The 24695-nt window shown below is 43.6% G+C and overlaps 1 protein-coding gene across 5 annotated transcripts; it reads right to left on the bottom strand.

The window, feature by feature from the left end:
• Nucleotides 1-7243: 7243 nt before the first annotated feature.
• LOC106027836 (apolipoprotein L3-like) lies at nt 7244-23139 on the bottom strand. 5 transcript variants are annotated; one of them, XM_063238456.1, is made up of 4 exons: nt 22893-23139; nt 20788-20862; nt 14498-14624; nt 7244-8906 (listed from the first exon to the last, which is right to left on the bottom strand). In XM_063238456.1, the coding sequence occupies exons 2-4, from the start codon at nt 20807-20809 to the stop codon at nt 8036-8038; spliced, it is 1020 nt and encodes a 339-aa protein (XP_063094526.1). In that variant the 5' UTR covers nt 20810-20862; nt 22893-23139; the 3' UTR covers nt 7244-8035. The 5 variants fall into 5 exon arrangements, with proteins under 5 accessions (XP_063094526.1, XP_063094525.1, XP_063094523.1 ...); XM_063238455.1 differs by having other exon boundaries at nt 20788-20904; nt 22893-23138; XM_063238453.1 differs by having other exon boundaries at nt 20788-20907; nt 22893-23138.
• Between the last annotated feature and the right edge of the window lie 1556 nt (nt 23140-24695).

A 24695-nucleotide genomic window follows, 5' to 3' on the forward strand; every position in this document is an offset into this window, starting at 1 on the left:
AAAAGCCCCCTCCCCACTGCCAAGCAACTGGCAGTTTGGAGAACTGGCTGAGTCTGTAGCAACTAGGGTACATAAAGCAATTAAGTGCTTGTATTGTTTGGTTGATTATGCTGACCAGAGGTCTGAGAATCTCTTGGGAGGATGACAGTATGCAGTACGGCAAATATGGGGGATTTCCTTCCATCTTGTCTTCAGTATCCAATATTGTTCTCATTGTTTTGCTTTGTTCTGATTGTTTTTACTTTATTCAATATTCTATTTTGATTGGTTTTACTCTGTTCTGTATTTGATTTGATTTTGCTGTACCTGGAGGAATGGACAACTATTGTGAAGACAACAAAATATACTGTGCTAATTACTGTGGTTTTCCTAGCATCCTGCTTTGAAGTTATGTACCAATTTTGCTGTTTTGTTTTCATTGGCTTTGTCTTTTTTGTTTTGTTGGATTTTACTATCTTTAGAAAAAGAAGTGGGATGTACAAAGCAAGTGGTCAAACATTTCATGATTGGTTACATACATTGAATTATTTATTGACAGACAGGCTAGTCTTGAAACAATAGAGACACTCCAGGAACCAGGGGAGGCACTCTTACAGAATGAGCATAGTTAAAGGCCTTACCATAATATGGAAGTGTTCCAGAGAGAGGCCCTTTACTGAATGAGCATAAATTAACCCAGGGAGCCTTAAGGTATAGACAATTACTCTTAGCGCTCCTCTGCAGATGGGCTGTAGACACTGTTAGGGTCAACTGAATTTAGCAAAAATAACAGAACAGCAACTTAGTCAGAGGCCTCTCATTGACCATGAACTATCTATAAGTTTACCATCTTGTGAATGTGTTTCTACATTCTAATTGTCTTCCAACATTGTCTTCCATCATATTGCAAGGAAGAGCAATCATTTAGGAAATTCCTGGGATAAGGAGAATTTTGCATGATAGATATCTTCTGATTTTGAAATACTTCCTGATAAATTAAGAGATATCTTGGAAATGTGACTCAAAAAAAACCCCATGAAATTAATTTATGTTTCTCTACAACTTGTGTACATAGCATAAATGTAACTTCATACAATTTTTTGAGCACGATTGTGCTTTGACTATGACCCATCCTATGGGTCTGGCATGGAAATTTCTACTTGTGGCATCATGTCAGTGCTCAAAGATTTTAGATTTTGGTGTTTTGCAGAGATATGCTTTTGGGTTAGGAATGCTCAGCAAGTAGGGTCTTGTGGCCAACATCCCCATGCAAACACAGACACTCCTAGCAGTCAGGATGTTCAGGAGCCTACAAATCACAACCTAGTAGCTGAGGGCAAAGTGCAGGCTTCCCTGTGATTAAGGCTAATGTTCAGTATGCAGGAAGATCCTCTACTCGCTACTGCACCACTTCTCTGTGTTCATCTACAGAGCTCCTGCTGCACAAATACTTTGCTAATCATGGCACTGATCTTGCACAGTATGGTCCTTTATCAGTATCATCATTTAAGAGCATCTGAAAATGATGCAGGTCAGGTTCCCTTTATAAAATAATGATACCCAAGACATGTCTCTATCTGAAAGAAAAGTACTGTGCATCTGTGTAATTTGTTTTCATTTGGTTACAATGAGCCTCTGTCATGTATGCAGGATAGATTTTATGAACTCTTTTCCAGAGAAACTGCCTTTCTCAGTCCCTTGAACTGTACTGTTACATGAAAGAGGCAGATGCTGTATATGAGGCTCTGATGCAGCTTGAAGGAGACAGTGATGAAGAACTTCAGGCGAGGGAGAAGTTTCGGAATGCATTTTCTCACGTGAATAAGGAGTTGGAGGAGGGTGTAGCTGAGCTCTATGTCCTTGCAGGGAAGGCTTACAAGGTGCACAGGCACTGCACCATCACCAATGCGGTGGCTGACTGCAGCAGTGCTGTGTCTGTCATCTTGACCATCTTGTGACAGCAGGTGGTAATCTGATGTTGTGGACCACTGGGATGGGGCTGGGAGCAGTGGTTGCTGTTGCTGGGGCACGGTTACAATGTAGGGACACTTTTATCAGATAGCAAACTTACAGAGATTTCATGATCAATTGGAAGTCCCTGACCGAGTTTCTGTTCTGCTATTTCTACTGAATTCAGTTGATCTTGAATTGATCTGAATTCAATTGATCTTGTGTCTGCAGCCCAGCTCCATATCTCTAATGAACACTAAATCGGAATAATTGTTTATACCTTAAAGCACCCTGGACTCATTCAAGGGCACCCTTAACTGTGGTCATTCAGTAAGGGCCCTCTCTCAGGAACATTTCTATGTTATGGTAATGCCCTTAACTATGCTCACCCTGCAAAAGCTTCCTCCCCGTTCCCTGTATGTTTCTATTGTTTCAAGACTAGCCTGTCTGTCAATATATGACTCAATATATGTAACCACTCATATAACTTTTTGTCACTTGCTTTGTACCGCCCACTTCTAAGTTCTATATAGACTAATCTCCTTGCTAATTCAGGGGCTTTGCCTTTGTGGAATCATCCCACAACAGTCTGTGGGCATAGAGATTAAATGCTCTCTTTTTATCTTCTTGGTGCAGTATTCCATTCAGTTTAGTATGTTTTTGGTTTGGCTTGGCTTGGAAATTTTCCCACAGCATTGTGACTGGTGTTTCAGCCAGCATCGTGGACCACTCAGACAAGTTGTCAGTGCAAGCGGAAGCCAGGTACTTGGTATCAATCAGAATGGCTTCTACAGGCTGTGGGTAAGGCTACACCTTAAGCTGTTTCTGCAATCATGAAGTGTGTGCAAGGATTCCAAAGCATTAAGAAAGATGTCTGTGCCATTATGGTGGACTAATTCAACCATCAATTACTAACCAGTGCCAACTGCCTGAAAAGTGGGGAAAATCTCACTCCAAAGCGATGAGTAGGTACCCAGAACCTTGCTAGGTTTGGTTCTGGCAATGTCCAAAGGAGCCAGGATTATGGATGTAGCAACTGCAGGTGTCTTCCTTCTGATGGATGTGTGCAGCCTTGCACAAGACTCAGTACATTTGCACAAGGGCGCAAAGACCCACACAGCTGTGGAAGCAGGCTCAAGTTCTGAAGAGGAAATTGGAGGACCTCATCTTGATCCAGGAGAGCTCGCAGTGGGACCTGACTAAGTGACACCTTCCTCCAAAAGTGCAGACCTCAGGGCACATGTGCATTTCAAGCATCTGAACAAGGGCAGGAAGTGCTGTAGAGCAGAAGAAGGTGAGATAAAGTCTACCCAATTGGGTGTTAAGGAATCTTGCATTTCTGTGGCTGAGTACAGGGAGGCATGTGTTAATGTTGATGAGGTGCATTAAAGCGAAGGCAGGGACCTGGGGCCTGCCCTAAAGGAGAAGCAGTGAATAAACAGTATAGGAAGTAGGAAGGAAAATTTATTGACATTCACGTAGGACCTGAATAGAGTCAACTGCAAGAAGAAGCAGTAAAAAGTCCTGGAAGAAAATAAGTTGGAAGCAGCCAGAGTGTGTGCCTCCTGCCAGCTTGAACTGGGCTCCCTGAAGGTTTCAAATCAGCTCCTTGACCTCCTGCTGACTTGAACTTGTTTCCACCTCCCCTGCTGCCAGGAGCTACAGTGGGGAGCCAGCACTTGCTCTGCATTTGGAAGTACAGTCTCCAAGATGTTTACTGGCCTGTCCCACTCTCCTAGGGCACATTTGAACCCAAACAAATCACCAGGCATTGCAGTCCACAGTGTCCACTGCTCCACTGCACTGGTGCCTTCCTCTGTGGAGGCCTCTGGGGTTGCCAGTAGTCACCGTGCTTCTGCAGTAAGTCAGGCCTTATGGAGAAAATGCTGCTGGCCACCTCGCTAGTCCTTGTGAAGTCTCTCTTTGTTCTCTCCATGGCTTCAGTTTTCACCTTAGATTCTCACTGGGTCTCAGGGACACATCTGAGGTGCATTACACGTCTCAGGGGCAAATCTCAGAAGGGCTGTTTCTCTGCTGTTCACCACTCTGCCTTCTTCCCAGAAGTTGGAAGCATCTTCTTACTTCAGCCATCTTGATTCCTGTTATAATAGTCCCTGAGAAGACTTTCCTGTCTTTTTTCTGCATTGCTTCTTACCATGTCATAGATAAACACAACCATTAACTCACATCCAGGATTTTGCAACCCGATCCAGATGATATTGGTCTCAGAACTGTGACTAATTTCTTTGACATTAGCTTAAGAGAAACCAGGTGCATTCCAGCTTGGATGGGCTCACTCTGCTATAGTTTATGAAAGTCCACCATTCTTGCTTCTGCTTTTGACCGAGATTCTGTACAGAGAGACTCAATAAAGATGAGACTGTCTAATCCTGAATCTTACTGCCTCTTTTTCTGGTCTGATGATATCCTCTTTCTTTGGCAGTTGATTAATTTATACCTACTTTTCTGGGAATAATCAGTTAATATTTGTTAGACTGAACATCAGAAAGAAAGAGCCAAAAAGATGTGAGATATTATCGTGTACAGCAGCTCCTCCCCAACAGACCGAAAACCTGAGGTTCAGACAGGTTGATCTCTTGCCACCCACCTAGTTGATCTCTATGGAACTCCAGGTTCCCGGACGTATTCCTGGAATCTGGTTTCATTCTGCTCCCAGATTAATGACTGCTCCAATGTAGCACTTGGAATTTCACTTGAATTTTGATGTCCAGAAGGCTGGACACATGCCAAGTGCTGCATGAACTCTGCTGTCATGGGCACCATCATCAGCACTGTCAAGAAGTCACAGCCTCAGCCAGGCATCATGTTGCATGCTGGCAATTTCAGCATTTGAGATGCTGAAGCAGGAGGATTTTTAGTTCAAGGTGAACCTGATTACAGAGTGAGAACTTGTCTCAAAAAAGTAGGAGGAGGAAGAGGAAGACGAAGAGGAGGAGGAGAGAGAGATGGAGATGAAAACAGGGAGGAGAAGAAGAGGAAGGGGGAAACTAAGAGCACTGGAAATGAAGGGGAAGTACAAAGGGAAGGGCAGGAGGAGGAGGAGTGGGGGAGAAGAGGAGGGAGGGAGCAGGTTGTACTGGAGGCCAAGGCACAGTGAGGTGACCCTGGGAAGCAGCGCTGGGGAACCAGGAAACAAAGCGATGCTGCTGGGTGTGAGGCTGTAGAGGGCGCAGACAGAGCAACCCGTGTTTCTTATTCTTATATTTTACTAGTGCGTGTTTTGCAGTATGTAATGACTATACTGACCGTGCGGGTTAGTCCATGAGCATAAACATCTTCATCCTTTTACTTCCCCTGCCTCCACCCTCCCCCACTCTTGCTCCATCTCTAGGTCCCCTTAACACTCCTGTTTCTTCTGTGTTTCAGCTAGTGTAACCCGGCTTCTTACCTCTTCCACCTCTAAGTGGTCCTGATCTTCCCAATGTTTGCTCCTACATTGTCTCTATTTATGCCACCAAAGTACACTCAGTCCAAAACTAACACTTTTTCCTATCCCCACACACTGTACTTACTGCCTTCTTCAGACCCCAGCCTCGTGACTTACTTTGACCCACTCACTATCTGCATTAACATCTTCTTTGTACTGTTAAACCATAAAAAATTCAAACTCCTTAACATTCACTTAGATAGACTTTATCTCCTCCTGTGTATTAATAATTTTCAGATATTTGGAAAAATACCTAACACAGCCGACTTAAAGTCGGAAAGATTTGCTTTGGCTCATGGTTTTAGCAGGTTTAGTCCAGGTTTAGCTGGCCGTCTCCACGTGGTGCAAGCTCATGATGAAGGAAAGCTGCTCCACCCGTGGCAGCCAGAAGTAGAGAGAAAAGTGGGAGTACAAGAATAATCCCTTTCAGGTCACAGCCACAGTTACCCTCCCTTCTCCAATTGGGCAACACAGCCTAACAGGATTCTCAATCATAAATTCAATTAATAAACTGATGAATATAGTGCCACCATGACCAACCACCTTCCAAAATCCCAACCTCCAGACACATGAGATTTTGAGGGGCATTTTAGGTCTAACCAATAATAACTTCTCTTCTGCTTTTCAGTTTATCTTTTTATTAGTTCAGTGTATGTTTGCAGTAACTAAGGATTACATTCTTTGTGGGGAGTTAGTTACATGTACACAGCATATCTTTTTTTTAAGACAGTAAAATACAACAGAATGAGACAGAACAAAGCCAGTGGAGACAAGGCAGTGAAATTGGTACAGAACTTCAGGCAGGATACCAGGATAACAGTGGTAGTATATCTTGTTATCTTCACAATAGTTGTCCATCTGACCAGGTATAGCAAATGTAAATCAAAAATACAACATGATAAAACCTATCAAAACAGAATAGCTAAATAGTGAAAACATTTGCCTTCAAAGAGAAGATAGAAGAAAATCCCCATATTTGCTGTATTGCATACTGTCATTCTCCCAAGAGATGCTCAGACCTTTGTCCCCAGGTCAGAATAATCAACCCAACAATACAAGCATTCAGTTGCTATCAAGTCCAGCTGGCCTCGACACCATCCAGTTGCCAGTGGGGCTGAGGAGACCCCTTTGATTCCCTGTAGGCTCATGGGAAACACTGACTTGTTCTCTCCCTGGTGCATCACCTGCTCGCTTGGTCACACCGCTACTGCTACCAGGAAGGAACCATAACACATCTTAATTCTTTTTCTTTAAAATCCCCTTCCTCTCTTCCATCCTCTCCCATTTGGATCCCTTCCCACTTTAAAAATCTATCTGCCTATTTCTTATGCTTTAACTTTTATTTTGCTCTTTATTTACATTTTGTGTTCTCATATGAGAAGCTAAGTTTAGCCCAAGGTAGCACACATCCATCAAAAGAAGACACCTGTGATGACTTCACCTGCGATCCAGGCTCCTGAGGTCATTGCCCAAGCACCTGGCCTTGTCTCTAGAAGTAATCTCCTCATGTCCAAGGGAAGTGGCCCCCACTACATCTCTGAACCCTGGCCTGCACATTATTAAACAAAGGAGAGTTTGCTCACAGGGGTCCACTAACCTTGTCATGCCACAGCTCCCAGGCCTGCTGGAAGCTCCTGGCTTCCAGTCTTCCCACCATTCTGTCTTCTGTGCTGTGACCACAGCAGCACAATTCGGTTTCCAGGGCTGGTAAAAGACTGAGGAATGGATTTGATTCCAAGGAACATGGGGGAAGGCATTCAATTTCTAATGTCATCTTCCATTTTTTTCTTCAGTGTTTTCTAACTTTCATTGTAGAGGTCTTTCATCTGGATTAGACTGATTCCTAGGCACTAGACTTCATGTCTATTTTTATCTTTTTTTGATAGCATTGTGAATGCAATTGTTTCCGTGACTTGTTCATCAGGTAGCTCATTATGGGCGTTTACATATGTGTTTGATTTTTTTCAGGTTGATTGTTTTCCTGCTACTTTGTTTAAGTTGTTTATTAATTATAAATGTCTTTTGGTGGGGTTCAGAATTTCTGAACAAAAATTCATGTTGTCTACAAATATGAATAATTTGACTTAGGCATTGTGTTTTCTTCTTATTCTTCTCGTATGTACATTGTTTTTCTTTCTCTTTTCTTTCTTTCTCTGTCTAAAATTCCAAGAGCTACACTGCATAGCAGTAGAGTAAGTGGGCAACTTCACCTGGTTCCCAATTTTAGAATAAGTTCTTTCAGTTTTTCTCTATTCAGAATGATGGGCTTTGTGGATTTGTGGTAAATAAACTCTAGAGGTATAATCCTGCTCTTGTTAGATCCTTCAGGCTTTTATCAGGAAATGAGGTTGAATTTTGTGAAGGCCTTTTCTGCATCAAATGAGATGATACAGTTTTAATCCTTTCTCTTATTTATGTGCTACACCATGTATGTTTATTTTCGTTTGTTGAACTACCCTTGCATCTTGCCTTCCCTTTAACCAAACTAATCTGCATTAACCCCTTCCTCACTGTGGTCACCCATAAAAAATGCTAAGTCCCTTAATATCTAGTTGCATGGTCTTGATTTCATACCTTTCCCCCTATTATAATGTCTGCATCTGTCCATGACTCTGTCCAGAACACGTACCCTTAACTATGCATTTTTGTGGGGAGGGGTCAGTGGGTCAGACTTAAAATCCTATCGATCTGGTAGAGGCTCTCCAACTCCTCCTCCAGTTCCTGAACCTTCTGCCTCAGCACGTCACCTAGGGGTGCCTTTGCCCCTTCTTGCAAATGCTTTGAGTCTTTCACAATGTCGTACACATCCAGCCCAAGAAAAAAACCATTTATCACTGTACCCACGATCCGGGCTCCTTTGCTCAGTGACAAGACGGTGCCTTTTAATGCTTTCCCCAAGCGCTCAGCCCTTTCAGCTGAGAGTACCCCGGTGGTTATGACATGAATGGCATCTTGTGCTAACCACGGATCGGTTAGGGCTCTCCTGAGAGCACGGATGTTCCTCCCCATCCTTTTAATGTTACTGATTAATTTAAAATAATTTTTAAAAATTTCAGGTTTAGCTTTAAGCACAACCCTTAGCAATTCCCTCACTCTGTCCTCACTGATTGACAGGATACTTTTGGCTTTAGATTCCACTGAGTATGTGTTTATTTCTTCTACGATGGTAGTGGTAATGCCAGATGCAGCAGACAGTGCTCCTATACCTGCTCCAGCTGCTGAGAGCAGCAAACTGCCCCCTGCTGTGAAGGGAGCTAGAACCAGGCCAGCGATGCTCATGACTCCAGAGAAGGCCCCAACAGAGCTGGTGGCCACGTTGGAGATGGTGCAACCCTTGTGTGTCTCATCAATCTCTTTCGCAAGCTCTTGAAGTTTTTGTATACATGACTCAATTTCTGCTTTCACCTTAGGAAATATTTCCAAAAACTTCTCCCTACCCACGATATCTTCTGGGAGTCTTTTTTGGTCCACTATTTTGTTGTTTGCTGTATGTTTCTTCAAATAATCATTCAACTCCTTTGCTTCATCCCTGCAACAGTAAGGTCTGGTGTTAAGAGCATTTTATTTATGGGTAACATGGGCTGGATAGGAAATATCATGCAAAACTTATGGGAGCTTTACTGTAAATCAAATGGAAAGACATTTTACAGATGCACAGAATATTTCCTTCACAATTGACCACAATTACTACCTCATAGATGGAATGTGTTCATCTTAAGATTCTCTTTAGAGGCAGGTGCTTGATGAGATGTTATTGTGACAACTACCAATTTGTAGGTAGAAGAGGAGCTCGGCAGATGAGCAAAGAGAAGAGAAAAGTACAGCAATGGAATGCTCTGAGAGACTTAGTACGCAGTGAAAAATCAGTCTAGCTCAAGAGGATGCCTCTCTCTCCCCTCATTACTGGCAAGAGGTTTGTAAACACTCAGAATCTTTTGCCTGCTTGAATATCTGTGTTTTACTGGAGACTTTGGCTACAGTGTCACACAGTTTGAACACACCTCATCTAAAAATACAGTATCTAAAATTGCTCCCCACTCCCAAAGCTTTCTTTAATGTCATAGGTAGAAAAATTTCACATGTGATATCATTGGAGAGGTCACAGTCAAGATGCAGGCATGCTAAAAATGTAATATCAAATTACTTGCACATTATATAAGGAAGCATAAATGAATTTGACCCTTTAGTTGTGGGTCCTGTACTCATGTCTCATCATTTACTCATAGCGTATTAAAAAACACTTCAAAATAAAAAAAACTATAGAATCTACACATCATTGATAAAAGATACGCAGCTTTCACGTGAGGATGCTGTGCTGCCTATGGGATCATTTCTGTCCTTCAGAGGAACTGGATATTAAGGCAACTAACCTCTGGGATGGGAAGGGGTCTTCAGGTAGACCCTGAAGACAGTGTGTGATTCAGCTCTCCAAAACTCTAGACATATACGAGATGTATCAAGGCTTGGGTGTGAAATGACATTTTCCTTGATCAAAGTTTAGTCCACACCTTCTCAAACAGGTGTGAACTTGGCCTTCTATATCTGCTCTGTGTCTTTGGGCTTAGCAAAAACCTTATCAAGTCAGATTAGTGAAAAGCTTCAAATTAAAATTAAAAAACTGAAGTCCCAATGTGGGGAGCAGCTGAAGCTGGAGATTAATCACAGGTTCAGGTTTAAAGCAAGCCCAGCCCTAGGAACACAGAAAGCTGCACCAGCTCTGAAATTGCAAGGTGCCCAGGTGAGCCAGGCAAGTAAATTTCTAGACAGAGAGGTTGAAATGGATGTCAACCTCCTGACTGTGTAAGTAAATGCACCATGGTGGTTGAGCAGTTCCTTTCCTCCCATCCAGCAAGATGGCTCCACCTGCCTTCAGCTTTCTGTCTTTTATCTTTATTTCTTCATTATCTTACCATCCTTCCACCTGGAAACTTTGAGAACTGTACTGGACATGACACCCCTGAACCAGAAGAATCTGCATCTTGTTTGTTCTGCCATCAGTTTTTGACCCATCCTGATGCCCTCTACCCTTCCCAACTAAATGTCACTGGGGCCCATTACTTTCATAGTAGAAGGACCTGGCTATTGGCTGCACCCTGACTCTGCAACTACCTCATTGCATCTTGATACATCCACTCCACTCCTGAACCCGGCACCTTGAAATTCAGGATGACTATCAGACATCACCCACCTGATAAATAGCTTGGTCGGTCACAGCTTCACATGTGTGCAACAAATTCTATGTACAAAGATTCATAAGACACTGAGACCCATTTATATGAGTTACTAAGCCTAAAAGGACCTGCATTTGGACTTGATAAGAGAGGGAATATTTTACTCTTTGATGAGGAATTTTGAGTCTCTTATACTCTCTAGAATGGCACAGGTAGAGAGCAAACTATTCCCTCTTCAGAAATTGTCAGTAAGCCACACTGCCTTCAAGATGGTTAAGAGTTACTAGTGTAAAAGTTTTCAAAATCACAACTAAAAACTGCCAGCACTCAGAAATCCATAGCCCTCTATATTCATTAGTGATGGACCACAGCAAGTGGACAAAGCATCCCATCTCCCAGCCACATGTTTTCTGCTGTCCCCATGGCCTCTCAGTGCTTTGAACATTTAGCTCCTCCTTTGGCTCGCACTGGTCCCAACCCTGTGGCCTCAGATTCCTTAAATTACTCCATTCAATTTTCCCTCTCTTCAGTCCTAAGCCCTGAAATCTGACATGAGTGGACAGACAAGAACAAATTAAATTCAAACTAAATATGGCAATACTGTGTCTTTTAAATCCTTATACACCATTAACAATGACCTCTGCCTTTTTTTATAGAGCTTCAGAGCTGTCTATACTAAAGACTATAGCTTACTGTCTCTGCCTCATGTCTGCTACTCCACTTTTCTGCTGTAATTTGTCCACTTTATTCCCTCATTCCACTGTCTGCCCCGTTCACTGAGGCCTCTCTGCCACTGTTGCTGGGATCCTGGTATCTCTTCCTCTCTTTCTCTGTAACGTCCTTCAGCACTCTCTGTAGGGTTGGATTGGTGGCCACGAACTCCCACAGTTCCTCCTTGTCTTGGAAGTATCTTATTTCTCCATTAATTTTGAGAGAGAGTTTTGACGGGTATATGAGCTTTGGTTGCATATTATTTTCTTTCAGGACTTGGAGTATTTCTCCCCACTCCCTTCTTGACTTAAGAGTTTGTGTTGATAAGTCTGCTGTTATTTTGATAGTTTTCCTGTTGTAGGTAATCTGCATCTTTTCTCTGGCTGCTTTTAATATTCTGTTCTTTTGGTGGATTTCTGGAATCTTGATTGTTATATGTCTAGGCATAGATCTGTTTTGGTTGTAGGTAGCTGGTGTTCTGTATGCCTCTTTTATCTGGATATCATTTCTTTTTGCTATACATGGGAAATTTTGCTTTAATATATCTGTGAATATTCTTTGTATTTCATTTTTGGTTGCTCCTGCTTCCTCACTCACATTCTTTATTCTTAAGTTATGTATCTTTTTGTCATCTTCTAGTTTTTGAATTGCTTCTTTCTGGTTCCTTGTTATTTTTAAGAGGCTTTTTCTTTCACGATCATATGCCATAAATCTCTCTTTAAGTTTCAGAAGGCTGTCTTTAGTTTCTGTCAAGGCATTTTGCCAGTGTTCAATGGAGTTTTTTAGTTTCCTGGTATTCTCTTTGGATCTGTTTCATGTATTCTAAGTTATGTTTAAATTCTTCTTCAGAAGTTTCTCTTTCTTTTCTGATTTCCTCAGTTCTTTCATCTGTGTTCTCTTGGGCGGGGCTTGTCATTTCTTTAATCTCTTTATATCTTGCCTCACTTGGATCAGGAGTACAGCTTTAAATTCATCTATGAGATCATGAAGGTACTTTTTAATTTCGGCTGATGCTGTGTGGAGCAATGGATGGTTACTGTGCTTGTTCTCTTCAGTGTTTACTTCTCCTGGGCTTATTTTCTCATGTTGGGCAGCTGGAGATTTTTTTTTTTTATTTTTATCTCTTGTCATGTTTCTGGTTTCTTTCAGACTGTCCTGGGGTTCTCTGGCCCTCTCTGAATTGCTTAGGGCCTTTCAGAAGCGTGCTGACTTGAGTTTTTGCTGTCCTCCCAATTTGCTGTTATCTGGGGTAGGCTGGGATGCAGGGGCGGTACAGGCTAGTCTCCAGCCTCTGTGCCAGTCAATCTGTAAATTAGGCTGTACTTTCTGGGTGTCACTGAGTTGTGACTATTTTGTATCCGCTTATTGGGCCCCAAGCAGAGGCTTGGTTTAGCCCCAGTAGCTCCTTCCAGTTCTCTTTGTACCAGAAGCAGCTGACTAATGTCACTATGGCACAGGGTTCTGCCCAAATCCCAGCTGTTCTCTTCCAGACCTCTCTGTGACAGGAGCACCAGAACAGCAGATCTGCCCAAATCCAAGATGTCTCCCACTGGTTCTCTGTATGACGCTGAAGCCAGCACGTACTGAGGATCTGCCCAATTTCAAGATGTCTTCCACCAGCCCTCCCTACAGGGGGACTCGGTGTTGTCACTGAGCTGTAGGTTCTGCCCAACTCTAAGGTGTCTCCCGCCAGACTATGTGTTATTGATGTCCCTGTGGTGGCAGGCACTGCCCAGTTCCAAGATGTTCTCTGGCCAACCCCAGCAGCCGTGGGATCCCCAGTACTCACCAGGGTCCAGCCCAGGTCCTCCTCCCGGGTCCACCGCACACCACACTGCCCACCTTTCCCGCGCTTCCGGCACAGCACAGAACGGTCAGAAATCTGCACAGCATTCAGCTTTGGAGTTCCAGAGCCTTTCTCAATCTCCTCTGGTGCAGCGGGGCAGTCCTGGCTGCTTCTTGGGGTCCCAGGTTTCAGTTTCCAGCACTCACCAAAAGCCAACACAGCTTTTCTGTTGGGTCCACGGGTCAGTTTGTTGATTTAAAGGCGCAGGATTTGCAGCCTCCCATTATCAGCCTTCACAGTCTCAGCACAACTTTAAATCCTCCAGCTGCACTATCTTGGTTAATAAGAATCGTTATCCATTTGTCTGGCCCTCTCCATGTTGTCATATTCTAGCTTCTAATATGATTTCTCTGGAGAGACTCTCCGCCCGATCCCCTAGCAAGCCGCCATTTTCTCTCTCCCTCTTTTTTTTTTTTAAACCTTTTATCGGTACCAGGGATTGAACTCACGACCGCCTGCTTGCAAGGCAGGTGCTTATGCCGCTGAGCTAAATCCCCAGCCCCATCCTATGTCTTTTGAAAGATACTGTCTGTAAGGTACTTAGTCCCCCACCTTTATCCCTTAGCTCAATCCCAGTCCTTCACCACAGTGCTATCAGATTGAGTTGCTGGCCCTGACACAGAGCTGACACTCTCAGTATCTATGGCACAAGCCTATAGTCTGGGGTCTGGCAGAAACAGTCATGTTTCCACACAGTTCTGTCCAACTCCACTCTCACCTCTTTGCCTTTTGGGCCAAAGAAAAATACTGCTGTGTTTGTGTAGTTCCTCAGCTGGGGAGAAAAATGGCCTGACATGGAATCCCAAGGAACATCCACCGAACATGTTTAATTGTTTTGAGCCAACAAAAACCAGCCCTTTTTGGCTGGCCTTTCAAAGATAGAGGGCCTTGGCTCTAGCTTCTTTCCAACCTGTCTTTGCTTGATCATCTATTGTGTGGGGCTGGGGATTTAGCTCGGCGGCATAAGCGCCTGCCTTGAAAGCAGGCAGTCGTGAGTTCGATCCCTGGTACCGATAAAAAGGAAAAAAGCCAAAAAAAAAAAAAATAGATCATCTATTGTGTATCACCATATGCTAAGCACAGTCTATGCATTATCTGATTTTTCTTACAATAGAACGTAACAGATGAAGCAAACTAAGTCAGAAAGAGGTAAAATAACTTGCAAAACTCACATAGCACAGATGCCAGAAATGATCTTGTGCTTTCTGGGTATCAACTCCCATCAACTTAAAGCCATTCACTGCCAAGGAATAACAGGGAGGAAATTCCCTCAGGGGTTTTGAGAAGGGTCACCATCAACTAGGAAACCACTTGGAGAAGGCTGGTATGCCTAGAGAAATCCACTCTGGTAGACATCAAGTCAGCATTGCTCACTGGCACCATGTTAGATACCTGGACAGTTCAGCTTCTTTCACAAACACGTTCCAGGTGGTATCATGAGTCAGCAGACTCTGCAGATCATCTGTACTCATGGAGTCTGTGATACACTTATGGACATTCTCAATGAAATTCTTGAATTCTAATTTGGGAGAAAATGAAAAAAGTTAGAAGAGGGTATGGTCTGGTGTCAATGGTTAAATGTTCATCTTCCTGAGCAGCTCTCACATAGGTTGTGGGCTTTTTTATTTTGTTCTGCTTTTTATTTTTTTCCATTACCTGGAGCATCAATGGCCTCATTTGTACTAGGGAAATATTCACCCACTAAGGTATAAGACTTGGCCTTTTTCATTTTATACTGAGACTAGGTCTTCCCAAGTTGCCCAGAATGGGCATGAATTTGCCATCCTCTGGACTCAGCCACCCGAGGAGTTGGGAATATAGGTGTATGCCACAATGGTTCGACACATGTGATATTTTTTTATGTAACCAGTGGTTTTGTAAGCTAAAGTACATTTCCAAATTTCATATGATGAAGACTTAACTGCCTGACTCTGTATTTGGAGATGGGACTCATAAGGCACTAAAGTAATTAAGATCCAATGAGGTTGTAAAATTAGGGCCCAAATTCACATTGACAGAAGAGACACCAAACCTCACTTTCCCTTTCCTTCGCCCTTTGTCTCACTCTCTGCTCCTTTCTCTCTCTCCGTCTCATTTCTTCTCTCTTCTTGTCTCTTCATGGACAATAGAAAAGCTATAGCCACATACAGTGAGAAAGCTCCTGCCGCAAACAAGAATAGCGCCCTCAACAGAAACCAGCCCTACCACCTGCCCCATACTGATTGATGATTTTTGTTTCCCAGAACTATGAGGAAAAGGCCATCTTTCACTTAAGCCACCTAATCACAGATTCAAAAGGACAACAAACACACTGGTGGAACGTGTCAAGAAACAAAATCTAACATTATGGTGTATATAAGAAATGCATTTGAGTTCCAAAGAAGATAGCATGTGGTGAGCAACAGAGAAAGAGCTTCTCCAAGATTTGGGGTCCAGCCACTGGAATATAGCAACATGAGGAAGAGAATAAGGAGGACAATGGGTCTCCTGTACCCAGGAAGGATCTAAAGTGAGACTTCAAGCCCACAGAGAGACAATCCAGGAATCCAGCAAAAGTAAGAAAATCAGGCCCACCACTATGGGCCCGAGGACAGAAAGCCATGCTCCTTAGTGTACCCACCACCGCAGGCTGGAGAAGAAGCTCGATCTCTACTTCCTCCACTACTGAGCCAGCACTGCAGGCCCAGAAGAGAAGACATGCTCCCTGGTAAGCCAGCAGCCACTGGCCCGGAGAAGAAGGAGCCATATCCCATGGTAAGCCCAACCCAAACCAAATTCAGGAAACTTAGACACAAAGGAAGTTAGAAGTCACACACTGAAAAGTTCTGAAATGGTAGCAACTGAAGTGGGTAAAAAACTTAGTATTTATATTGTTTGATTAATTTTGCATGCCTGTATCTTATCCAGAAGAAGTCTGGGAAACATATCAAAGAAATTAGAAGCCACACATTTGAAATTTCTGAAATTAGAGCAATGAAAGAAACAACTAAGAACTTGTACTGTGTGATTAACTTTGCATGCCTGTATCTAGATGTCTGAGCAACTGTTTGGAGGAAACAATGTGCAGTACAGTAATCATTATGGGTTTCCTTCTGTCTTCTTTTTGAAATCCAAGGTCATTCTCATTGTATTGTTTTATAACAAAACAAACATAAAAAACCACACTTAATCCAAAAGAAAATTCACAGTTTAAAATCAAAGAATAGAAATTAATATTTCATGAAATAGAAACCCAAAGTCAATCAGAAGTATTTATCTTACTTTCAGATGAAGTGGACCTCTAGCCAAAAATAATCAGGAGAGACAAAGAAGGTGGCTACATATTGATTAAGGATCAACTCAACAGGAAGAAGAAACAACTTTAAATATACATGAACCAAACCCTGGTGAAGCCAATTTTGTAAAACAGACATCATTGGCTATATAGGATCAGATAAACATCAACACTATTACAGTGAGAACCTCAACATACCACTGTCACAAATAGATGAAATAGACAAAATAATCAACAGAAAAACATCAGAGTTGAACAAGACATTGGAACAACAGTCTTTTTTTTTTTGTCTTTTTTCTTTTTATCGGTACCAGGGGTCAAACTCACAACCACCTGCTTGCAAGGCAGGTGCTTATGTCGCTGAGCTAAATCCCCAGCCCCTGGAACAACAGTCTTAATAGGCACCTACACAGTGTTCCACTCAGCAATAACAGAACACACATTATTCTCAGCAGCACATAAACTTTCTTCAAAATAGACCATATTTCATAATGAAGCATAATTATGTTGATACAAAAGAAAGAAATTATCCCATACGTGTTCTCAGACCATAGGGCAATTAAAAGAAATCAATGGTAAAGAAACCACAGCAATAGACAAATGCATAGCAATTAAAAAATGCACACTTGAATAATCAATGGCTCATACAAGAAATCAAGGCAGAATCAAATCATAATAACAGTAAAATATACAAGAATTTATGATACACAATAAAAAAACAGTCCTAAGAAAATGTCTATATTTGTGAATGCCCACACCAAAGAAACACAGTGAGCCCAAACAAATAATATAATGATGCACCAAATGTCTTAGAAAAATAAGAGCAGTACAAACTCAAAGCTAGTACAAGGAAGAAAATTACAAAGACCGGAGCAGAAATTAATGAAATTGAGACTCAATGAAGTCTCAATACAGAGAATCAATGAGTAGAAGAGATGGTTCTTTACAAGACAATAAAAATATACAAACTGTTATTGTCTCACCAAAAAAAGGAAAGACACAAGTCAGTGCAATTACAATTAAATAATTCAAAAGATTGGAGACTTTATAAGATATGAATAGATTTTTAGACATGCATATGAATTGCCAAATTGAACCAAGTTTTAATCCAATCACAGGCAATTAATTTGAAGGAGCAATTAAAAACCTGTCAACTAATAAAAGTCTACTAGATTCATCACTGAATTGTATGAGAAATTTAAGGAAGATCTACATCAATATTCTTCAAAATCATTAATAAAACTGAAAGTGAAAAAGTATCTACCAAGTCCTTCCTGGATGTAAGCATTACCTGGACTCCAAAACCAGACAAGAATCAAACAAAAAAAATAGGAACTACAGGGTAATCTCTTTAAAGAACATAGACACAGAAATTCTCAACAGGATGACGGCAAACAGAATGCAACAAATTACCAAATTACATTAATTAATTTGTGTATGTTGAATCATTCTTGCTAATGTAACACATTCCATAAATAGAACCAATGACATATCAGGGATATAAATTAACATAATAATCACCATAGACACAGAAAAGTCTTTGCCAAAATTCAACATACATTTGTGATAAAAGGTATTCCTGAAGAGAATAGGTATAGAAGGACCCTTTCTCAACGTGCTAAAAGCTATTTATGACAAACCTACTGGAAACATCATATTAAGTAGGGAAAAACTCAAGGCTTTCCTCCTAAAAGTAGGAACAATAGAAAGTAGGGACTCCTAAAAGTAGGAACCCTTGTTAAATGCAGTATGCAAAACATTAGCTAGAACAATTAGACAAAGGAAGAGATATATATAGGAAAGAAAGGATAGAGAAAGAAAGAAAGAAAGAGCTTACCAATATTTGCAGATAACATGATCTACTACACAGAAAGCCTCATAGAATTAATAACCAAATTCAGCAATGAAGCAGGACAAAAAAATCAGCACACAAAAATCAGTAGTGTTATTCTACACCAATAATAATTAGGAAATCAATACCACTCACAACAAGATCAAGAAAAATTAAGTGCTTAGGAAATAACCTAAAGACAAGAACTTGCTCTTGGACCTGTGGAATGAGGTACAACCGCCAGGCTTGGGAGAGGGCATCTTTGCAAGCAGGATAGTTGCTGGTGGGTAGGGTTTTACACCATCTCAGACCTTTCCACTGTTTGGGTAAACAATAGAAGAGGGTCACTCTGGTCTGGCTATGCTTAACCCCCTTTCTCTTCTGCATTGTGTGCAGTGCAGTGCCCAAATGCTCTCTGCTTAGGGCAGGGGCATCATTGTCAATGCCAAAGGGTAAGCACTAGGCAGGATGCCAGAAGGCACAGAGTGCCCCATGTTTGGGAAGATGGCAGATGGGGTATGCATTGCCCATGTTAATACCACTGGTGCTCCCCTTCTCCCTCATGTTTCCCTACAGAGACCACGGATTCCCTGAGCCCTAACTGCAGTTAACTCCCAGGTCTCCACAACCCTTTGCTTACTGAGGGGCCAGAAGCTCTCTGATTGGGGGGGGGGGTCCATTCTCTGTCCCCCTCTCATTATCCACTTTGCACACTGTCTCCAGAGCTTCACATTCTGACCTGTGCTTTGCACAATCCTGGGTCCCCTTGCCCTCTGGAGTTCTGAGCAAGGCTTCCTGAGAGCTCTTGCCATGGGATCCTATTTGCAAGTGTAGGCGTGAATGTCCCACAAGCACAACAATTCCCATTGTATGTGGACGGAATGGTGGACTAATTCTTTCTGCATGATTCAACCTTAGTTTTCTCCACAGTCCTGCCACTTGTGGGTGCCACTTACAGTGCTAGTCTTCAAAACCCAAATGCAGGGTGACATTGTGTCTACATCACTCTCCATTTCTCTGAAGCTCTGGCATACACACATCTCACGTTCAGTCATCATCTTCCTGGTGGGGAGGGCAGAGTGCCCGTGAGCCTACTTCACCATCCGAATCAGCGCTGAAGAGCTGGCTTCCGCACTCGGGTAGCTCGGTCCTCTCCCGAGAAAGCCTGTGCACTGGACCTAGCTGCTCACTGCAGCTATGCTGACTAACGTTCCTTCCCTGCATTTGCCTTTACTGTCGCCATTTGGTTATACTTAGCATTTCAGGACACATCACTCACATCTCAGGGAACAGAAATCCTCAGTGGTACCTCTGACCCCAGGCTGTATATTTACTGAACAAGAGAGAGCTGGTTTGGAAAAGTTCACAGCCCCAGCCTTGCATCTGGATCCCAGGCCTGCTGGGAGCTTCTGCCTTCCAACATTTTCTTCCTCAATGACTGGGCACCAGGGCCACCAGAAGCACAATTCTCTCCCCAGACCTGGTGAAGACTGAGAAAGGCCTTTGTTTCCAGGCGCCTGCGTGAGGACTGGAAAACAGGAAGGAAGGAATGTGTCGTTGACTGGTGGGGGAGCAGTCTCTCTTTCTTTTATTTTTCAGACACTTCTTCCTTATCCTTTTTAATTGCAGTATTGAGGTTTAAACACAGGAGTGCTTGATCACTGATCTACATTTCTGGTCATTTTTACCTATTTACTTTTATTTTAAGGCAAGGAAAGGCTGGTTAAGTTGCCTGTGTGGTACTCAAACTTCCAGTCCCCCTGCCTCAGCCTCTGTCAATGCTGGGATTCCAGGGTGGGCGTTGTGCCACTGTCAGACTTTTATTTTCAATTAGATACTTGCAATCAGTCCCTGCCTGTGGCAGACACACCTGATGTGTACCATGCTTATCACTGGCAGCGCAGGCCAAGGACCCACACAGAGGTCCCTAGGGGAAGAGGGAAAGGGGGAAGTTTCCACCTGGAACTAGCCAGGTTCAAGTAGGGGAGAAACTCACGTATAGCAGGATTTACCTGTGACAAGCACTGCCCTAGAAATTTCCACAGGTCATATCGGATGCTCACAGCAGTGTCAGGGACATTGTTTTCATGTGATGGGCCAGGTGAGGTAAGAGGTCCAGACCATATATATAGTCAGAAGTGATAAATCACAACTAGAGTCCAGTTCAGTGGCACAACACACCATTCTGCCTGCTCAGCCACTCGGAGTGGCCCTCTCATGGATGATGGGCAGAAGGAGGCCCCAGGTAACCATGGCCTCCACTCCAAGCTGTCCCTGCTACTCTCCCTTTCTCTTCTCCCCTTCTTCTTTCCCCTCCTGTCCGCACTGTCCCAAGGCTGTCCTGGCCCCACCTGAGCCGCTGGCTAGGAGTCAGGGTGGGGAGGAAGTGAGCACCTGGGCCCCGAGGAGAGGACTCTGAGATTCATCCTCACAGACCCAGGACAGGGAGTCCATCAGCCTCTTTTGAGGCTCCCTTCTCTGTTCCTGAGTGCTGCACACCATAACTCAGCCAGGGAGATTCCACATCATGTCTTCCTCGTAAGCACAAACCCACGATTCAAGAAGAGGTGTAAGTACCTGTGGAGGATAGGCCGGCCATGGCGTCAGCTTCTGCGTTTCAGAGTTTCCCTTACAACTCACACGGTGTCCAGGCTGGAGCAGAGGAGGAAACAAGTGATGGAAAGGAACTGGAGCCTGCTGGAGAAACAGTGGACAGCCATGTGCATCCGTCCCCACCCAGGAATGGCAGCATAGACTAAAGGACATCAGCCAGAGTGTCCTCTGTTTCCTGAGCTCTGTGGCTGCTATTTAAAAAGGAAAAATGGCAGTGGTCCTTCTCAAATTCTCACCACCCACACCCCAACCAACATGGCACAAGGACAAATCTACAAAGGGAAACTTAGGAATTATTACAAAAAGGTCATCGCCACTGGAGAACTGACAGCTGCATCCTTTTCTGGGTTCAAATGTTCCAGGTCGCCAGAGATAGGACAGCATTTGAGACTGGGAATTAAGTATCCAAGAGAACAAGGCAGGCAGAAAAGATGGAGTTTTAGATGATGCCACATGTTTGTGAATGAGTGTGTACCCTGAGTCTCGTCCTCTCTGGTCACTCTAGGCCAGTTTCTGATCCTTGTAAACAAGGGCCTCATTCTTGTGGCGATGTGGAAAGTGCCCCCTCCTGTCCTAGTGGGGCTCATCTCAGTTGACCTGCTATCCGCCCAAATCTGGAAAGGCCACTGGTGGAAGGAAAGGGGAGAGTGCTGGGAGCATTCCTACACTGTGTCACCCTGGCCCTGCTCCAAGCCACTCACATGGCCTGGGCACAGAGCCCTGCATTCCCTAGCAACTGAGGCCTCTGCTCCCCACGGAAAGCAGAGCAGAGGTTTCAGCACTTTCTCTGTCCCTGGGGTCACAGCTTCCCCTGGGTACTTTCCATGTCTTCCCCTTTGGGATGGGCCCCGCTCACAGGCCTCCTCCTCCCTGCTGGCTGTCCCAAGCCCTTCTAAGCCTCCTGGAATGTGGAGGAGACTCCAGGCTCTCGTCCACACATGCTTCAGTGGGTGGTTGTCTCCCAGGGGACTCAGAGCACCCAGCAGGCTCCCGTTGTGCTCTCTGCTGCAGCTCCACTGGGCACCTACACATAACCAGCATGGCCTCTGCCCTCCTCTCCCAGTCTGCCCCATAACAGGGTGTGAGAGGCATTTCCCGGACACAGGGCACCAGTCACTGGGGACACGGCCCAGCTTCAGCTTTGCTCCGCCTGAAAAATTCTGGTTTTTTTTTTTTTTTTTTTTTTTCTGTCTTGGGGAACTGTCTCCTTCTGGCAGAGAATAAATGGGAATCTGGCTCAGATTCCCCACAAGTTATCTTGCTGATGTTCGGGCCTTTGGACAAATGTACCATATATTTTCACAGGTCTATAAAATTTCTGAGAGTTTCTGTTTACTTACTTATAGCTCTTTCTTGAATTTCTACTAGGTTTATAAAAGAAAACGTGAACAGCTTGATACCCAGCTACCATCTGAAGATGGACAGGACATGAACATGGACTTGTGAAGTCCCCTCCCCAGGTGACACTCAGGTCCAGATGTCAGGCTCATGTTCCCAGCTTATTCTCCTCCTGCTTTCTAATCGGGCCAGTGCCTTTGGGTGACAGAACAGGAATTCTTTCCTTAATTCTCTGGCTGCTCCTCTGCAGGTACATGATCAGGAAAGACAAATTAATGTACAGAGACACAGTTTAAATCTAGCGGTGTGAATAACCACAAAATGACCAGCAGCATCATTCAAGGCCACCTGCAGAACACAACCCCTTCCCAGTTGATGAATTTACAGAAAGTTCTGGAGATTTGAGGACAATAGGCCATTTCCATCTAACCATGAAATGTGCAGTAGGTGTGGCCCTGAAACTCAGCCCAAGTCATATCCTAGCTGCAGAGCACACTTGTACAAGGTGTGAGGACTGTGTATAGAGTGCTTTGCTTTTAATATCAAGAAGGAAGAAAATGACTAACCATCCAAACACAGAGAGAAGATAGGGAGTCCATGAGTAGAAAGGAATCTTGTGTATTCCATAAATAGAATGGGAAGGACAGAGAAGCGTTTTATAATAAAAGAGTGTTGGACTTCTAAAGGTAGAGGCTGCAGCAAAGGAGAAGACGGAGGAGTCCCCAACTTACCAAGGATTCTTCCCCTGGCTGCGTTCGAACACAATCCAGCTCTCCTGAGATATGTGGATCCAGTCACCAGTGTGCACTAAATAGCGAGCCGAGGCATCCTATGGACAGATACAGCCAGACTCCTGATAGGGAACTTGAAATTCACAAATGGCAAGTAGCTCATCTTCACCCATCCTGAGCATGCTGCCTGCTGGGCACCACCCTCACCTCACCCTGCTTGTTTACTCCATAAGAGGAGCCAGCTCAGGCCCCACAGTCCAGGTCCTCCCACGCCCAGCCCATCTCAGCTGGGCTATGATCTTTGGTCTTCAAGAAGAAATAACCTGTCACAGATGCAGTGTGACACCCTCCACATACTACACGATACGTCCCTAGGCACAGAACAGAACACCCTCCTCTCCCAGCACAGCTTCCCTGCCAGTGTCCACCAGCAGCATCATCATGGACCTCGTTTTTGTTGTGTGCTTTGGTGGGATGTTGTGTTCACAGCTTCTAGATATTGGCTCCCGTGTGTTCTTTTGCCAGGAGCCCTTGGCACCTGGAGCTGCCATGCAGGGCTTCCCATGGGGTCCCTCTGGCATTGCCTCAGCAGAATCAGTGTGGCCAAGCCTTAGTGTGCTGAAATCCTGGAAAGGCTTTCTTTGAGGGGACAACGAAGTTGTTGGCAGCAAGCCTGGTGACACCTTCCCAGCCTGCTTCTGGCTGTTGCATGACCAGATAGGGAGTCTTCCTTTCCCTATCAGCTGTGGCCTGAGCTATATCTACAAGCAGCAGAGCAGAGGTGCTGAGCACAGCCTCCCTCTCCCTGCAGGGCACTCCCTTGCATAACAGTAGAAAAGTGTTAAGACATCATTCCTCTTGAGGCTTCAGGGGGAAAGAAACACTTTTACATTGTTGGTGGAAATGTAAACTGGTGTGACTGCCATGGAAATCAAAGTGAAGATGTCTCAAAAGCTTAAAACTAGAAATTCCATTGGACCCAGCTTTTGCCCTTCTAGGTAACATCCTGAAACAGTTAAAATCATAGTACAGAGATACGTGCATACCCATGTTTACAGGGACACAACTCTTAGTAGATAAACCTTGGGCTCAGCCTACATGTTCATGAACCAATGAATGACTAAAGAAAGTGTGGTCATTTGCACACAAGAGAGCACTACTGCACCATAACAAAGGATACATTTGAGTCACATGTAAGAAAATAGTTCCATCTTGAGGCCATGAGTTTAAGCAAAATAAATAAGACCCACAAGCTTATGTATCACAAATTTTTTGGAGAATCTCAAGTTAGAAATATAAAACAAAATAAAGGATACACAATAGGAAGTAGGCAGATAGATTCTTCATAAATGAAAGGTGATCAAGTGTTAAAAAAAAGAGTAGGATGGGGAGGAAAAGTGTACACTAAAAGGAAATAGCATATGTCATGGACTGGAGCCACCTTCACGTAAGGAATGTAAAATTTATGCTCTGCAAATGAATCCTAATTAAAAAAACCACAATTTTTGAAATGTCATGATTAAAAGAAAGGTCTTCTTATCATCTTCTGTTTCCTAGCTCCTGAGTGGGAGTTCAGTGAACTCCTTGGTCCTCTTTGCATCCTGTTCAGTCTGGATCCAGCAGTAATTGCACCCCGGTCCTTTCTGAAGTCAGCTGTGGGGCAGCGGGGTTCTGCTAATTTATCTGCCCCAGCTGTTTGAAAGGTGTCTGTGTTCCTCACAAAATTACTCCATTTCTCCACCTCAATCCATGCGTTTATCTTCCATTTCTCAGTATTGAAATTTCTCTGCCTTCAGGCTTAGA

Source organism: Cavia porcellus, unplaced genomic scaffold, assembly GCF_034190915.1.
Source record: "Cavia porcellus strain 051 isolate PalLab524CR breed Dunkin Hartley unplaced genomic scaffold, mCavPor4.1 scaffold_27, whole genome shotgun sequence".
In the NCBI taxonomy this organism is placed as follows: domain Eukaryota; kingdom Metazoa; phylum Chordata; class Mammalia; order Rodentia; family Caviidae; genus Cavia; species Cavia porcellus.